The sequence below is a fragment of the Oncorhynchus gorbuscha genome, linkage group LG03 (assembly GCF_021184085.1).
Source record: "Oncorhynchus gorbuscha isolate QuinsamMale2020 ecotype Even-year linkage group LG03, OgorEven_v1.0, whole genome shotgun sequence".
Taxonomy (NCBI): Eukaryota; Metazoa; Chordata; class Actinopteri; order Salmoniformes; family Salmonidae; genus Oncorhynchus; species Oncorhynchus gorbuscha.
Window position 1 is genome coordinate 36,521,901 of NC_060175.1, and position 16,681 is coordinate 36,538,581.

At 43.1% G+C, this 16,681-nt stretch overlaps 2 protein-coding genes across 3 annotated transcripts; both read left to right on the top strand.

Moving 5' to 3' along the window:
- The first annotated feature begins 632 nt into the window (after positions 1-632).
- On the top strand, positions 633-6,276 carry LOC124019911 (cyclin-dependent kinase inhibitor 1B-like). Of its 2 annotated transcripts, XM_046335362.1 has the most exons (3): positions 633-745; positions 3,805-4,313; positions 4,439-6,276. In XM_046335362.1, the coding sequence occupies exons 1-2, from the start codon at positions 743-745 to the stop codon at positions 4,267-4,269; spliced, it is 468 nt and encodes a 155-aa protein (XP_046191318.1). In that variant the 5' UTR covers positions 633-742; the 3' UTR covers positions 4,270-4,313; positions 4,439-6,276. The 2 variants fall into 2 exon arrangements, with proteins under 2 accessions (XP_046191318.1, XP_046191311.1); XM_046335355.1 differs by having other exon boundaries at positions 3,805-6,276.
- Positions 6,277-9,751: 3,475 nt separating this feature from the next.
- On the top strand, positions 9,752-15,886 carry LOC124019924 (transmembrane and coiled-coil domains protein 2-like). The gene is made up of 5 exons (XM_046335373.1): positions 9,752-10,180; positions 11,496-11,909; positions 13,106-13,722; positions 14,136-14,271; positions 14,428-15,886. Exons 1-5 carry the CDS (start codon positions 10,178-10,180, stop codon positions 14,725-14,727), a joined length of 1,470 nt encoding a protein of 489 aa, XP_046191329.1. The 5' UTR covers positions 9,752-10,177; the 3' UTR covers positions 14,728-15,886.
- The last annotated feature ends 795 nt before the right edge of the window (positions 15,887-16,681 follow it).

A 16,681-nucleotide genomic window follows, 5' to 3' on the forward strand; every position in this document is an offset into this window, starting at 1 on the left:
GTACAGGGGAGGACCGACAACCCCAAGACGCTCGGTCTTCTGTGGAATGAGTTTGACACGTGACATAGATTTACCCAATTTCAGCCTCTATTCATTTACTGTAGTTAACTCTATTTGTATTGTTGCCTGACATCAGACAAGTTTTCACGAAGCTAGTTTGGAGTGAGATTTTTTTTTTTTTATCTGTAAATGTCTATCATTATCTGTGCGTATATTCAACATGATTCACAAATGAAACTATGATCTATGAATATATTTAGTAAATAAAATAGGATCTGTAAATGTGTAAAATATTTCACTAATTCAACCTTGATCTGTATATGTATTGAATATAGCTCACAAAAAAAGCGAACATTTTAACAAATATAGAACGACGTGTGAGCAAATGTTCAGAAACATTTACAACTGTGGAATGTGCATTTTGCACATTCAAAAAGTGCTTGTGGATCTCTGCATTTTGTTTGTCAAAAACGAAAGTTATGGGTTAACACTGGCACCTAGTGGTTATATGTAGTACTACAGCCACAAGAGTTGACGTCCAGGACTTGTCTTTACATGTCGCTGTAGAGGTTTGCCCAGGCATGTACTGTACTAGATCAGGACAGTAGGAGGGCTTTATGAATCATAGTCTGATGGCAAGCAGTTAAATAGAACTGCAGCATCCTGAACACACAGTCCAGTTCCTCCTTTACACTGATGAAGTGTACAGTTGGGATTTTGAGAGAGATTTACTTGTGCATAAATGGTAAGTTCTTTATTGGTTGGGGTAGGCTAGCTATACAACTTCTTACATCTTGTTGCATTAGCTAGTAGTGTTTCAGTGATTATGGTGTGATATTTGGTTGTTATTGGAATATCTGATTTATTGATGCCATTTACTAATATTTGTTTCAGTTTGATTGTTGGTGATATGATAGGCCGATTTAAGATCATTTATTTGGGTTACTACCTTAGTTGTTGATATTTAAATCTGAGAGAAACAGTCTTGGTCTCACATAGCAATAATCTATCATATTTACCTTTGTTCACAAGTTCAGAGGCATCTGATTGAAGTGAAACATAAAAAAAAAAATCTAATTTAAAATTAGATTAGATTTGCTATTCTATACAGTAGAAGACACAAGAAATGAACTTGTGTCACATATTAAGGATATTTCAACAAACTGTCAACTCAGACAATGTACACTATATTTACAAAAGTATATGGACACCCCTTCAAATTAGTGGATTCGGCTATTTTAGCCACACCCGTTTCTGACAAGTATATAAAATCGAGCACACAGCCATGCAATCTCCATAGACAAACACTGTCAGTGGAATGGCCTTACTGTAGGGGCTCCCTGACTTTCAATGTGGCATCGTCATAGGATGCCACCTTTCCAACAATTCAGTTTGTAAAATTTCTGCCCTGCTAGTAGTGTTGTTGTGAAGTGGAAACGGAAAGGTGGGAGTAACAAGGCTCAGCCGCAAAGTGGTAGGCCAAACAAGCTCACAGAACGGGACCGCCAAGTGCTGAAGCACAGAGCCTCAACCTCATCGAACACCTTTGTGATGAATTGGAACACTGGCTGCAAGCCAGGCCTAATCGCCCAACATCAGTGCCCGACCTCACTAATGCTCTTGTGGCTGAATGGAAGCAAGTCCCTGCAGCAGTGCTCCAACATCTTGTGGAAAGCCTTCCCAGAAGAGTTGAGGCTGTTATAGCAGCACAGAAGGGGAGGGGGGAATGAGATGTTGGACGGGCTTTTGGCCATGTAGTGTAAATATAGTGTAAATAATGGTCATGTAGTGTAGATCAGGTGTCTACATTTGACATGAGATCTTTTTACATGATCTTATTGATGACATTACTGTTTGCTCTAGCTCTCGCTGTGCTCTGTAACAGGGTAGCCTAGTGGTTAGAGTGTTGGACTAGTAACCGGAAGGTTGCAAGTTCAAACCCCCGAGCTGACAAGGTACAAAGCTGTTGTTCTGCTCCTGACCAGGCAGTTAACCCACTGTTCCTAGACCAGTTAACCCACTGTTCCTAGGCTGTCATTGAAAATAAGAATTTGTTCTTAACTGACTTGCCTTTTTTTATTTTTTTATTTCACCTTTATTTAACCAGGTAGGCTAGTTGAGAACAGGTTCTCATTTGCAACTGCGACCTGGCCAAGATAAAGCATAGCAGTGTGAACAGACAACACAGAGTTACACATGGAGTAAACAATTAACAAGTCAATAACACAGAGAAGAAAAGGGGAGTCTATATACAATGTGTGCAAAAGGCATGAGGAGGTAGGCGAATAATTACAATATTGCAGATTAACACTGGAGTGATAAATGATCATGTACAGGTAGAGATATTGGTGTGCAAAAGAGCAGAAAAGTAAATAAATAAAAACTGTGGGGATGAGGTAGGTGAAAATGGGTGTGCTATTTACCAATAGATTATGTACAGCTGCAGCGATCGGTTAGCTGCTCAGCTAGCTGATGTTTGAAGTTGGTGAGGGAGATAAAAGTCTCCAACTTCAGCGATTTTGCAATTCGTTCCAGTCACAGGCAGCAGAGTACTGGAACGAAAGGCGGTCGAATGAGGTGTTGGCTTTAGGGATGATCAATGAGATACACCTGCTGGAGCGCGTGCTACGGATGGGTGTTGCCAAAGTGACCAGTGAGCTGAGATAAGGCGGAGCTTTGCCTAGCATGGCCTTGTAGATGACCTGAAGCCAGTGGGTCTGGCGACGAATATGTAGCGAGGGCCAGCCGACTAGAGCATACAAGTCGCAGTGGTGGGTAGTATAAGGTGCTTTAGTGACAAAACGGATGGCACTGTGATAAACTGCATCCAGTTTGCTGAGTAGAGTGTTGGAAGCAATTTTGTAGATGACGTCGCCGAAGTCAAGGATCGGTAGGATAGTCAGTTTTACTAGGGTAAGCTTGGCAGCGTGAGTGAAGGAGGCTTTGTTGCGGAATAGAAAGCCGATTCTTGATTTGATTTTCGATTGGAGATGTTTGATATGGGTCTGGAAGGAGAGTTTGCAGTCTAGCCAGACACCTAGGTACTTATAGGTGTCCACATATTCAAGGTCGGAGCCATCCAGTGTGGTGATGCTAGTCGGGCATGCGGGTGCAGGCAGCGATCGGTTGAAAAGCATGCATTTGGTTTTACTAGCGTTTAAGAGCAGTTGGAGGCCACGGAAGGAGTGTTGTATGGCATTGAAGCTCGATTGGAGGTTAGATAGCACAGTGTCCAATGACGGGCCGAAAGTGTATACAATGGTGTCGTCTGCGTAGAGGTGGATCAGGGAATCGCCCGCAGCAAGAGCAACATCATTGATATATACAGAGAAAAGAGTCGGCCCGAGAATTGAACCCTGTGGCACCCCCATAGAGACTGCCAGAGGACCGGACAACATGCCCTCCGATTTGACACACTGAACTCTGTCTGCAAAGTAATTGGTGAACCAGGCAAGGCAGTCATCCGAAAAACCGAGGCTACTGAGTCTGCCGATAAGAATATGGTGATTGACAGAGTCGAAAGCCTTGGCAAGGTCGATGAAGACGGCTGCACAGTACTGTCTTTTATCGATGGCGGTTATGATGTCGTTTAGTACCTTGAGTGTGGCTGAGGTGCACCCGTGACCGGCTCGGAAACCGGATTGCATAGCGGAGAAGGTACGGTGGGATTCGAGATGGTCAGTCACCTGTTTGTTGACTTGGCTTTCGAAGACCTTAGATAGGCAGTTAGTTAAATAAAGGTAATAAAAGTAGATATCTGTATACTTAAATAACCATGCTGTTCTCTCCCTTTGTGCCCTGCAGTGTAGAACCAGAACAACCATGGACAAGTGGATTCTGAGCTCCCTGGGGAAAGGTCCTGCCAGACGGAACCTGTTTGGCCCAGTGGACCATGAGCAGCTGCAGCAGGAGTACCAGAATGCCTTGCGCAGAGACCTGGAGGACGCCTGCCACCGCTGGGGCTTTGATTTCCTGTCAGAGAAGCCTCTGGCTGGGGGAGACTTCCAGTGGGAGGGGGTTCTAAGCACCAAGCTGCCTCTCCTCTACCAACCCTGCCTTTTGGGTCAGGAGGAGGCACAGAGGGAGGGAGGCCTGGTGGCCATCACAGGGAGGGTCAGGGCAGGGCCATTGCACCGTGGCAAGGAGAATATCCCTTGCACCCCTGAGAAGTGCGTAACCAACCACCAGAATCTGGAGAAAACACCAGACAAGAAGGAGAACACGAACCACAACGAAAACAGACTGACGACGAAACAGACCGAAGACTAAACAGACCAACCTCACAGGCAGGAGTGTTGGTGTCGTGTGTGGATGTAGGGGTTGGTTTTTGGGGATGGGTTATATGTTGGTAGGGTTGAACTGCTGGTTTACTTTAAAATTCCATTTTGAATAAGAAGTCCAATGCTGACAAGGCCTCTATTGGTTTCTGTCTCTGCAGATTTCTACCAAGCCAAGAAGAGAGTGGTGGGTACGCAGTGTAAGTCAGGCCAGTGATTTCAGGGCACACAGTCACAGCTGCCAGGGAGCCAACAGTCGGGACAGAACCACAGCAAACACTACTTCTCGCAGGAACCCACACACTGCACAGACACTGGACACATAGAGTGGATACTTACCTGGAGGAATACATAACCAATACTTTAGACAAATGCAGGGGGAAATTAAACAACCTCTTTTATTGCATCCATTACCAATGCATACTGTAAAAATACATAAATGAGATCCATGTATGCTTAACTGATGTACTAATGATTTCAATGTAAGGGGGCTTGTGTTCTTCCTGTGGTGAGGGAGGGACATTCAAGTGGTACAAATGATGCATCCATGTTCATTTGTGAGTCACGTAAGGACATCCTCTAAAACCCTATGACCTTTTGGTGTAAAGGGGACTTTTGCTATAAGAGCTCACTGTCTGGACAGGTAAGTTCCTGTCTGACATTCCACAGCACTGAAATGGACCAATCAAAGCCCTGCCTCTGGGTCTACCCTTAACCCCTCTTGTCTTGATGACATCTTGAAATTATGAAAACATACTGTTTATGGTAAAGGTTGAATCTACTACAATATACTGTCACATTGAGAGGACTCATTGAAAAATGACCCCAACAACACAATAGCTTTTTACAAAGTATTTGTGGTTCATATGTCCAAATGTATTGATTGATGTTATTTTATTTCATGTTTTTTCATTATGCTGTATTTCTTGTGAAGAGCGCCAGAATCATGTTATTGTCTGTCTTTTGCAAGCACTTCCTGCCCAAAGTATGTATTTTTGTACATATTGTGTACATTTGTGAAATCTCAACATGTACTTATAGGAAACTAGTGGAAGAGTACCGTAATGAATAAGACTGTTATGCTTATAATGCAAATTCCTATATAAGAAATGTCACCAATGTCCCCCACCTTCTATCTAACTGAGACATTTTGCTATAATACTCCTGGGAATTTGTTGATGGGTACCTCCCCAATGCTCTTTCATGTTTTTCTGAACACAAGGCCAGACATGAAAGTTTCCTTTGAATAGTATCAGAGATCTATGTTTTCTTTCAGTGTTGCTCAATATTTTTTAATTTTGCCCACAGCAGGTGCATCAAGGGACTCAAATTAGTCAAGTGCATGTATGGTATTTTAATCTAAACAGGGAAATTGATTGCTCAAAAACACATAGCTATTTTAGAGTATGCTACAGCCAAGTGTAAGTGCAGTAAAATACACATTAAGTGTTTTTATCTGCCTCAAACTAAGGTCCATCACGGACCACGGTTATTTTTTGTTATGATGGCTGATCCTTCTGCTATTGGTCATTTGAATGGGGGTTAGACTCGTATCTGTCATGACAATTCTTCTAAACTAATAGCTTCACAGACCCTGATATTCTGCTTAGAACATGCATTAACACCAAAAAATGCATTTGTGTTTATAGATGTTGGTGCACAACTAAAATATAATTTATTGTGAAATAAGGTAGATATGTGTACTTGGTTGTTAGATTTGTTTTAAATAAATACAGTATGTATATATTATCCTGAAGTACATTTATTGTTTCACCTTTGGGTGTCATGAAAATCTTTTGACCTGAAGATAAGTAAACAATATTTATAAAAATGTTTCTCTCCACCTCAGTCAGGCATCGATTCTGAAATCAAACAAAATATTTATGTAATACAGATCGTAGTTCTATGGAACCATATTTATACTGAACAAAAATATCAATGCAACATGTAAAAGTGCTGGTTCCATGTTTCATGAGCTGAAATAAAAGATCTCCGTATTTCTCTCAGATTTTGTGCACAAATGTGTTTAGATCCCTACTAGTGAGCATTTCTCCTTTGCCAAGATAATCCATCCACCTGATAGGTGTGGCATATCAAGAAGCTGATTAAACAGCATGATCATTACACAGGTGAGCCTTGTGCTGGGGACAATAAAAGGACACTCTAAAAGGTGCAGTTTTGTCACACAACACAATGCCACAGATGTCTCAAGTTTTGAGGGAGCATGCAATTGTCATGCTGACTACTGCAGGAAAGTCCACCAGAGCTGTTGCCAGAGAATTTAATGTTAATTTCTCTACCATAATCCACCTCCAACGTTGTTTGGCAGTACGTCCAACCGGCCTCAAAACTGCAGACCACGTGTAACCATGCTAGCTCAGGACCTCCACATCCGGCTTCTTCATTTTTGTGATCATCTGAGACCAGCAACCCAGACAGCTGATGAAACTGTGGGTTTGCAGAACCGAAGAAGTTTTACATAAACTGTCAGAAATCGTCTCATGGAAGCTTATCTGCATGCTCATCGTCATCACCAGGCTCTTGACCTGACTGCAGTTCGGCGTCGTAACCGACTTCAATGGGAAAATGCTCATCTTCGATGACCACTGGCAAAATGGAGAAGTGTAATCTTTTTTTAAAGTATCTGTGACCAACAGATCCATATCTGTATTCCCAGTCATGAGAAAGCCATAGATTAGGGCCTATTTATTTCAAATGACTGATTTCCTTATAGGAACTGCAACTCAGGAAAATCTTCATAAAGGATGAAGACGGGGCCAAGCGTACGTTTGATTACATTTCTAAGTACCTCTACACATTATACACCATTACCACATCATGAACTCTTTTTAATCATGCTGATCATATTCCAAAAACTGTGAAAGTTAGCTCATCAAATATAAATTATTTGCATAAACGAAGATTAAAAACTAAATCCCTAGTATTTTTGTATTTATAGCATAATGATTACGAATACTATCATCATGTTGAGAGCTCGAATAAAAATAGGATTTGTAATTATGTTACTGCTATTAATAGTTGACAGAGCCCATTGTGGTTGTCAGAGGCCTCATCTTGGTCACTCCTCCACTCCTGTGCCCCTTTTTCACCTTGGAAACAGAAGATGACCACTGAAAGTAGTGACAACATCGTGATCATCAAGGGCAACTGCTCCACCCCTGAGTTGAACATACACATTCTCCCCAACCTTTAGTTGCAGGGAGACTGAGTTTGACATGTTGATGTAATAATCATTAGATGAGTTGTGGAATGCAAAGATGACCTTCTGGGAGTTCTTGTACATGCTTAAAATCATAGGATATGTTCCACGGCCAAATCCAGTAATCGCAAAGTGGTAGACTCCTTTAACCTTTGCAGTGAACACACCTAAATATAAGCATTAAGATATTAGTGATTTAGTTGATGAGACATTGGATTGTGCAGTCAGATGTGTCCCAGGCCGGCTCATAGCTCGTGGCAAAAATGAGGGGACCCAAACAACAGGTATAGGCCAATCAAAAAGGTTCTTTATTATAACCCAAAAACTATGAACTTTAAACAAAGAAAAGGGAATGAGGTGTGAAAGTATCATAATGTGCCCCACCGATGTTGGTGTAGACTCGTTTGAAGACCACAGCGGTGTGATTGTTATAAGGCCCTATGGTGCTCCCCAGTGCAGAGGAGAACACCACCACTGACCTCTCTGTGTACACAGGGCAGGGACCCTTACCAAAAAGTACCAAAAGGGAATGATTATCAAAATGTTGCTTTGTGCATTACAGTACCGGACATTTCTTTCTTCAGCCCCGCTACCAAGCCCTCACTGACTTTCAGCCTGGCCTCCATGGCTATAATGACAGAAATAATGTTGAAGGATATTTATTAAATAAAACCAACCAAAGACAGTAGTTGAGTTGATCTCTTAATGTACCTTCATTAACTATGGTGAGTTTCTCCACCACACCCTTGGGGGCTCTCATCTTGGCATCTGTGTTTCTCAGCTCCAAGCGTTGCTCCACTACCATGTCTCTGACAGCCAGGAGTTCAGTCCAAATGTTGGGGGGGGCAGCTGTTCTTTTCATCCGTTGTGTTTGCAGGAGCTGCAAGAACAATGACCTCCTGCTTTGTGTTGCTCATGGTTCTAATGTTGTGTCTCAAAATGTATTTTCTTGTTGTGTGAGGTGCTCTTATGCCTCTGCTCTGCGCCTCACTTCTGATCAATGATGAACTTGCAACTAGGAATGGCGATGTAGACAAAGACCTCTACGGAACCCAGGTGTATCTAGATTGGGCGAAATCAATCATCAACAATTCTATTCTGTGATAAGTTCAAAAGCTTTATGGTGGTTATCACATCCACAATAATCATATTTTCAAGAAATTGCTCGTATAGAGCGGTCAATGGCTGTGATAAACCAAGCTTGAGCCACCACCGTTGAAGTGTGTGATGGACTGTGACAAACTCCAAAAGATCTTAACATTGATTTCAATGAAAACATTTATTCACCTACTTTGTAAGGGAGAGGGTGGGGTACATTTTCTTCTCCAGTAATATACCATGATGAAATTGTTTTGTTATCTCCTACTTCTCCCTGTAAGATCATAGCATTGTGTACTCTGTAACTATGGCGTAAACTCTTGACAGTTTGCAAATAGTTATATCATTCTTGAAACATAATTTTGTTTTGTGTGGATTGTCATGATTGCTGATATCTGTGATTGGACCCTCCAGTATGTGTGCATTGTCTATTATTGAAAATAAATACAAATGTTGATAGAAAAATATTTATGGTGCTTATTCATAAATAACCCACAATAAAAATTCCTTCTGGCATAAATACAGCTGAGCATGGAAGCATGGCTGTGTGAGACATAATGTATCTGTGGAGCTTTTCCCCAAAGAAGTCTGAGGAGAGCTCTTGGCAACCCTCCAAATCCCTACAGACCCCACAACCTCCCAACACATTAGAGAGAACCAAGAGAAAAATAAATATATATAATAAATAAGGGCATCAAATATGAACCCGTCCATCACAAAGAGACTATTATTAGTTCTCTGTTTTGGAAACCCTCACCAAGCATTCCTATAACCGGTGAGTGTAGGCCTATTTCTATTTAACTTTTTTTATGAAAATGGCTTTAATTTTGCATCTGCCTATATAATGCTGCACCGTGGGACAGAGAAGACAGGGCACTCCTTTATAAGCCTGGCCGTAGATCCACATTCTTTGTAAACCACTGCAGCAGCCCTCCATTAACATGCGTGAGGCGGTGTATATTCAGGGTTTAAGGGATGAAATGGCTGCAATAGGCCCTGACACAAGCCCTGCTGTACTACCGTCCCCCCTCCCTCCCCCTCTCCGCTTCCCTGGCTTCAGCACATATAGGCACCTGCGCGCGTGCGCTAAATTCTCCCCATCCCCCCTCCCTTCTCCCTCCATCATCTGTGCCTCTGCTCACACAGCCGTGATAGAGCAGGACCGCTAGTATTTGCACTCAGACAGCGAGAAGGGGAAAGAGAGAGAGTGAGGGAGCGAAAGAAAGAGGCAGACAGAGCAAGCCTAAGATACAAAGGGGGAGAAAGAGAGCAACAGCAAGAGACACAGAGAGAGAGAGAGAGAGAGAGAGAGAGAGAGAGAGAGAGAGAGAGAGAGAGAGAGAGAGAGAGAGAGAGAGAGAGATGGAGGAAGACAGGGAGGCTGCAGACATCTTTGTTATCAACAATGGAGCATGAAGCTCTGGTAAGGCGATAGGCAGATATTGGGTAGGGGAGAGACATTGAGGAAAGAGGGTCTCGTGTGACCACAGGGGGGAGGAAGGAGGAGAAGGAGGAAGTGGAGGAGAAGGATGGGCCTCGAACACAGACCTGCAGTGGCACTGCCAATCCTGGATTAAACAGTATGGTAACGTTCCCAAATTAATCTGTCACTGCACTGGTTTTGTCTCATCATCCTCTAGTGTTTACTTCCATTCTCATTGACACCCATCACTCATTTCACCCATGTCGCAGTGCGTGTAAACTCCTCATGTGAAGACCCTTTTTTTTCACGCCATAGCCGTCTGTTATGATTATCTCCCTGCTTCTGCTCTTGTCTCCAGGAGCCTCACCCACCGTGGACCTAATCCTGTGTTTTCACACACAATGTTGGATCTGTGTGTGTGTGTGTTGTTTTTGTTGTATTTCTTCCCTTCATCCAGTCTGTAACATAATAAGCTTTCCATTTTCTCTCATTGAAATAAAAGGAATAGATGAATAGCCTGGTATTGTAGTGCCTGCAGTCATTCGTCCATTAAAATCACATGCCTCCATTTCAATGCAGCTACCTGATTGTAACCTACTTTCTAAAATTGTCGCCTGCTTGTCAGTGAATCTGTTGGGAAATAGTGCAGGGCACTGTGGCTCCTCTGAGACCTCGTTTACATGCTAATACAATCCTAATAAAGCCTCAGTGGCCTGACTAGATGAATTAGGGCAGCGCTTGCTGAGATATGTGTGGTGTCTGCCCTGGTTCCTGTCTGCTGGGGTTGGTGACAGTAGTGTTGTGATGTCTACCCGGGCGACATGGGGTAATAATTAAAACACAACAATTCCCACTCCCAGAAACAACTAGATGTTTTTTTATCCTTTTTAAACAGTCCACAGATGGTTGTGTCTTTCAGTGAGATGTTAAGAATTCACACTGAGGAGGATTAGACCTCCATTGTTTGTTGAGCTGCCTGCCACGTTGCAGAAGTGGGAGGGTACTCCCCCATGTTTATGTCATGCAGCATCACACCACTAGATCATACATCACACAAGTTTAAAAGGGATAGAATGATACATTGATAGTGCAGATTTCTGAACTAATAATCACAGTATTCATCGTTGTCTTAGGCCTAACCATCATCATCACCATCATTATTATCACCATCACATTCATCGGGTATTCATGTGCCAAAATAGTTTTTCACAGTTTAGCAGTATGCACTGTGAAAACACTTGATGTAAAATCTGTTTTTAAAGGCATAACACAGTAACTTGTCTGAGTCTTATGCCAAGGATCTGAGGGAAAGTCTGTGAAAAGAGAACAGTCACTAGATCTGTCATTGTGATGGGTGTTCTGCTTTAAAGATAATGTTTACCTTACGATGCTGACTTCACATCAATCATGGCAACCACTTTCTCCCTGTCCGCGCACTCTGTCACCTCTGCCTCCCCCATCCCCTGTCCCTGCTTAGCTGGATAAAAGCGAAGTGACAACATTGGGCCTGCCCCCCTCAGCCAGCCATGGCGGCTCTGACGGTAACATCAGCTTGGATGGGGCTGGGGTGGGTGTGGGGGCGGGGGCAGTGGCCGGGTTGGGGACTGTGGCTGGAGGGGCTGAAGGGGTCTCCGAGCCTCAGCGAACGCGGGTCGCTCTGGAGCACCTGCAGCAGAAGATCCTGAAGATAACTGAGCAGATTCGGATAGAACAGGAGGCAAGAGATGACAACGTAGCCGAGTACTTGAAGCTGGCCCACAACGCAGACAAGCAGCAAGCCTCGCGCATCAAGCAGGTGTTTGAGAAGAAGAACCAGAAGTCTGCACAGACCATCGCCCACCTGCACAAAAAGCTAGAGCATTATCACAAGAAGCTGAAGGAGACAGAGCAGGTGAGTGTGTGTGTGTGTGTGTGTGTGTGTGTGTGTGTGTGTGTGTGTGTGTGTGTGTGTGTGTGTGTGTGTGTGTGTGTGTGTGTGTGTGTGTGTGTGTGTGTGTGTGTGTGTGTGTGTGTGTGTGTGTGTGTGTGTGTGTGTGTGTGTGTGTGTGTGTGTGTGTGTGTGTGTGTGTTGGTTCCTGCCACACTGGTTCCATCTCATGACTGATGATGACTCCTCTCCATGGCTCAGTTGTTCCTAAGGGACATTTGTAATGTAATGTGTTTGTCTCACTTGAATGTTTTACCCTGACTACTGCTCTCTGAGGTGATGCACAGGAGGTTGGTGGCACCTTAATTGGGGAGAAAGGCTCGTGGTAATGACTGGAGAGGAGTCAGTGGAATGGTATAAAATACATTAAACACATTGTTTCCAGGTGTTTGATGCCCTTCCATTATTATGAGCTGTTCTCCCCTCAGCAGCCTCCACTGACGTTATGATACATGTTGTCACTTTATAAGTAGGGTTGGGCCATATCCACATTACCCTATGAATTAATTCATCCCTGGAGTATTTATGTATTTTGAAAGTTACATATCTTTAACACTTGAGTGCTGACAAGCAAGCATGTCAACAATGAAGTAATGAAACAAATATCAAAAGATAATTTTTTGGTGGAATTTCCCTTTAACAACGGGTTGTTGAAAATACCTATTTCAATACCTGGCTTTGTAGAACAAGACATGAGATGTCACTCACTCACTCACTATCTAAAGATGTTTTGTTGTTGTAGAAAAGCAAATAAGAATGATTAGCTTTATCTTTAAACTAACACACACATTTATTTATTTAAAAAGTACAAATATTGACATTTTAAAGAAACTGTTTCCACATGATTGGAAATCATGTCTCCTGTATTTCAAAATTCCTTGGTATAGGTGCTATCATAAACCTGCCCAACCCTATTCCTAGGTAGATTATCTGAGGGTTTTGTTCTGACTATGCCCTCTTATTGATAAAGTATGTTTATATTCTCCTATCTCCCTGTTCTGTTGTGTCACCTCCACCATTCCACTTTCATTTCTGTCCCTCTCTCACCACTTATCCACCCATGCATCTGCTACTCCTTTACACCCTGTCAATCTATCCCATTTATTTGTGTTTCTCCCTCTCATCTTCCATCCCCTGTCCTCTCTCTACCCTCCTTATAGAATGGTCCAGCCCGTCAGCCTAAGGATGTGCTGCGGGACATGCAACAGGGACTGAAGGACATGGGGGCCAATGTACGAGCCGGGTTCCATGGCTTTGGCGGGGGTATGGTGGATGGGGTCAAAGGAGGGGTAGAAGGGGTCAAAGGAGCTGTGGTGTCTAAGCCACGGGAGTTCGCCAGCTTGATCCGCAACAGATTTGGCAGTGCAGACAACATCTCCCACCTCATAGAGGACGAGGTGGGAGGGCACTCGGAGGACGCGCCCGCTCAACGAGCCCTGAGTGGCAGTGCCACCCTTGTCTCCAGCCCCAAGTACGGTAGCGACGACGAGTGCTCCAGTGCCACCTCTGGATCAGTGGCAGGCAGTCACTCAGGCGGGGCTGGGGTAGGAGGTGGGATGTCGGGGCAAGGGCAGGCTGGCCTGGGGAGCCCCAGACTGGATGGGCACCACCACCACCACCACCACCACATTCACAGCTCCTGGGACGCCTTGCTGGAAGGCCTGCAGGAGATCAAGGCCAGCCAGGCCCACATGGAGGATGCCATCGAGGACATGAAGAGTCAGCTGCAGAGTGACTACTCCTACATGAACCAATGCCTGCAGGAGGAGAGATACAGGTGCAGACCAACACCTAGGCCAATACACAGAGCATCGAATGAGAGTTGGTAGTATACATCAATCTCACACTAACTGCTGAAACAAGCTGCTTTGCTTTTAGCTTGTTTCAGTACAGCAGTGTAAATTATGTTCAGTGTTATTACACTACATGATTTATGCTGAATGATATTCATGAGGATAATTAAAAAGGTCCAGGGAACTTTTACAGATTTTGTATATTTCAAGTTTTGTCAAGATCAGAAGTAATTGTTTTAATGTATAAAACTGATCCTTAAATTAAACGGAGTGACGCCTTGGAAATTGCATAAATATGTCAAATCTTTCTCTAATTCGTTGAATTGGTCTTTACTCTGCTGGTCTAAATTATACCGGCTCTGCCTCATACATTTAAAAAAAATATCTTTCTGTTCAGGTATGAGCGACTGGAAGAGCAGCTGAATGACTTGACAGAGCTGCACCAAAACGAAATGACTAATCTGAAACAAGAGCTGGCCAGCATGGAGGAGAAAGTGGCCTACCAGTCCTATGAGAGAGCCAGAGACATACAGGTAGAGAGATAGAGACCTGGATTTACAGTTTATGATACTTTTCCTGTAGATAAACAAGTATGACTCCAGAAATTAGCCTTGTTCCCCTAATTCAGTTGTAACATTGTGTTTGCCTGTGTTTGTCATTTGTCCCTGTGTGTGTATGTATACATGCAGGAAGCGGTGGAGTCGTGCCTGACCCGCATCACTAAGTTGGAGCTCCAGCAGCAGCAGCAGCAGGTGGTGCAGTTGGAGGGTGTGGAGAACGCCAACGCCCGGGCCCTGCTGGGCAAACTCATCAACATCATCCTGGCACTCATGGCCGTAGTGCTGGTGTTCGTCTCCACCCTGGCCAACTTCATCACCCCACTCATGAAAACTCGAGCGCGGGTGGCCACCACCGTCATGCTGGCCCTGTTTCTGTTCATCCTTTGGAAGCACTGGGACTTCCTGGAGCTGTGGCTAATGCCCAGCTGAGTTTCCTACAGCCAATCACCCACGCCCTTGTGTCTGAATGACCAGGATGTGGACAGAGGGACCAGAGAGATTCACTGAGCTGCCCTAGACACTCTAACAGTCTGAAACTCAGAGAGCGTGAATACAAAACTCATATTTCTGAAAGAGAACCAGTGCACTTTTTTGATAGGATTTATGCTCAGAGAGTCGTACTTAGGAGGGTTGAAAGGTCAAAACATTTCTTTACAAAGCAACTGGCGAAGACTTCCTTCGGACAGGGGGGGGGGGGTCATTTCTGGTTGACTGATGGTCGAGAGAGAGACATTTAAGGAAGAGTGTTGGGTGTTTTATGGTGATTGCCATGACAAGGAACCTGAGGAACTATCTGCCTGGTCGCTTGGCAACTCAAGCATTTGCTCTTTCTCATGACCAATCTAGTGGCGTCAACTCGCCATCGTACTGTAGTCACTATGACCTAATTGCAATTTGAGAATTCATGTTGAAATTCTTTGACACATTTTTCTAATGTTAGTATAGGCCTACACTTAAAAGTGAAAATGGATAAAAGAACAAATTATACTTTGTCTTTGCTAAACCATGTTTGCTGTTACCTTTTGTTGAGCCAATTGTATATTTGGAGGACAAGGCCAAGCAAAAGGATTGTTTTTTTTGCTCAATGTTAGGGTATGTACTACTCATGCATGTCCTCACGTGCATTTATACCTGTGTGATGCACTTGGCATGAGTAGCATTCCAACACCAACAGAAATACTCTTTGGACTTAATAGCATTCTGTTGTCTGTAGACAGTTTCTACCTAAATGTTTTTTTTAAACTTTCATCTCCATATTATTTTTAAAACAGTCAACTCAATCTCTTCTGGTGTTTAAAACTACACCTTTTTTTGGTGTATCGGTCATTTTAGTGTCTTATGTGTGATGTAAAGAAGAATTTGAGGGCCAGAAAGTAATCTGGTGAGATGGATCATCAAAACTACTAAATTATCTATAATCTATTCTGAGCATCAATGCTATTTTATAACCACTGTTGTTGTAGAGCAGCTAAGAATATATGTAGTGTCAGATTCATAGGCATGTTAGACCATTGCTTCCATATTTCTATCCAGTTTGCGAAATCCATCACAACTCTGTTGCATTCTTAATAAATACATTCTTAAACTATATGCTAATGTTGCATGATATTGGAAAGTAAGGATCATTTGCATGCAACTATGTATATCTAACAGTACTGACAATGGAGCAGAATAATAATATGGTAAGTAATCTGTGATAGTTGGCTCTTCATTATGAAAAAATTACTACAAATGTCAGATAGAGTTCCACAACCTATAAAATCCCAATGTAACCCCCCTTCAACATTTTATTCTAGCCTGGTTCAAGCTAAAGGTTGTTTTTATATCAAGTTATGACATATCTTGTGTCCATAATTTCAGTCAGAGGGGGCTAAAATATGTGTTATATATGTCTAAAAATGTATTCAGTTCCAGCCCAACTGAATATTCACCCACTAATCCTGTGGATTACAACATTATTTACACTTAACTGCCCCCCTCTCTCACTTTTATTCACTGGCTCAGTAAAACTGCTAATCCTCATATGTGATTGGGTGAGAGGTTACCAACTCTGCACAACTGAATTTCAAATGCTTGAAAGAATACACGTTTAGGTTGGTTCTGTTGCCAAAATGTAAGTTTACTGTTCTTACCAACAGTACTAAATAAACTATGGAACTCTCAAAGGAGTTGTCAAGGTTGTCAGATGTAGTAAAGAGGCAAATAGGTTTTTAGTGAGGATTTCTTTGGAAAGGCTTCAACCATCAGACAGACCCTGACGTATGCTAAAATACAGAGTGTACAAAACATTAGTATTGGCTTACACCCACTTTTGCCCTCAGAACAACCTCAATTCATCGGGGCATGGCCTCTACAAGGTGTCAAAAGCATCCCACAGGGATGG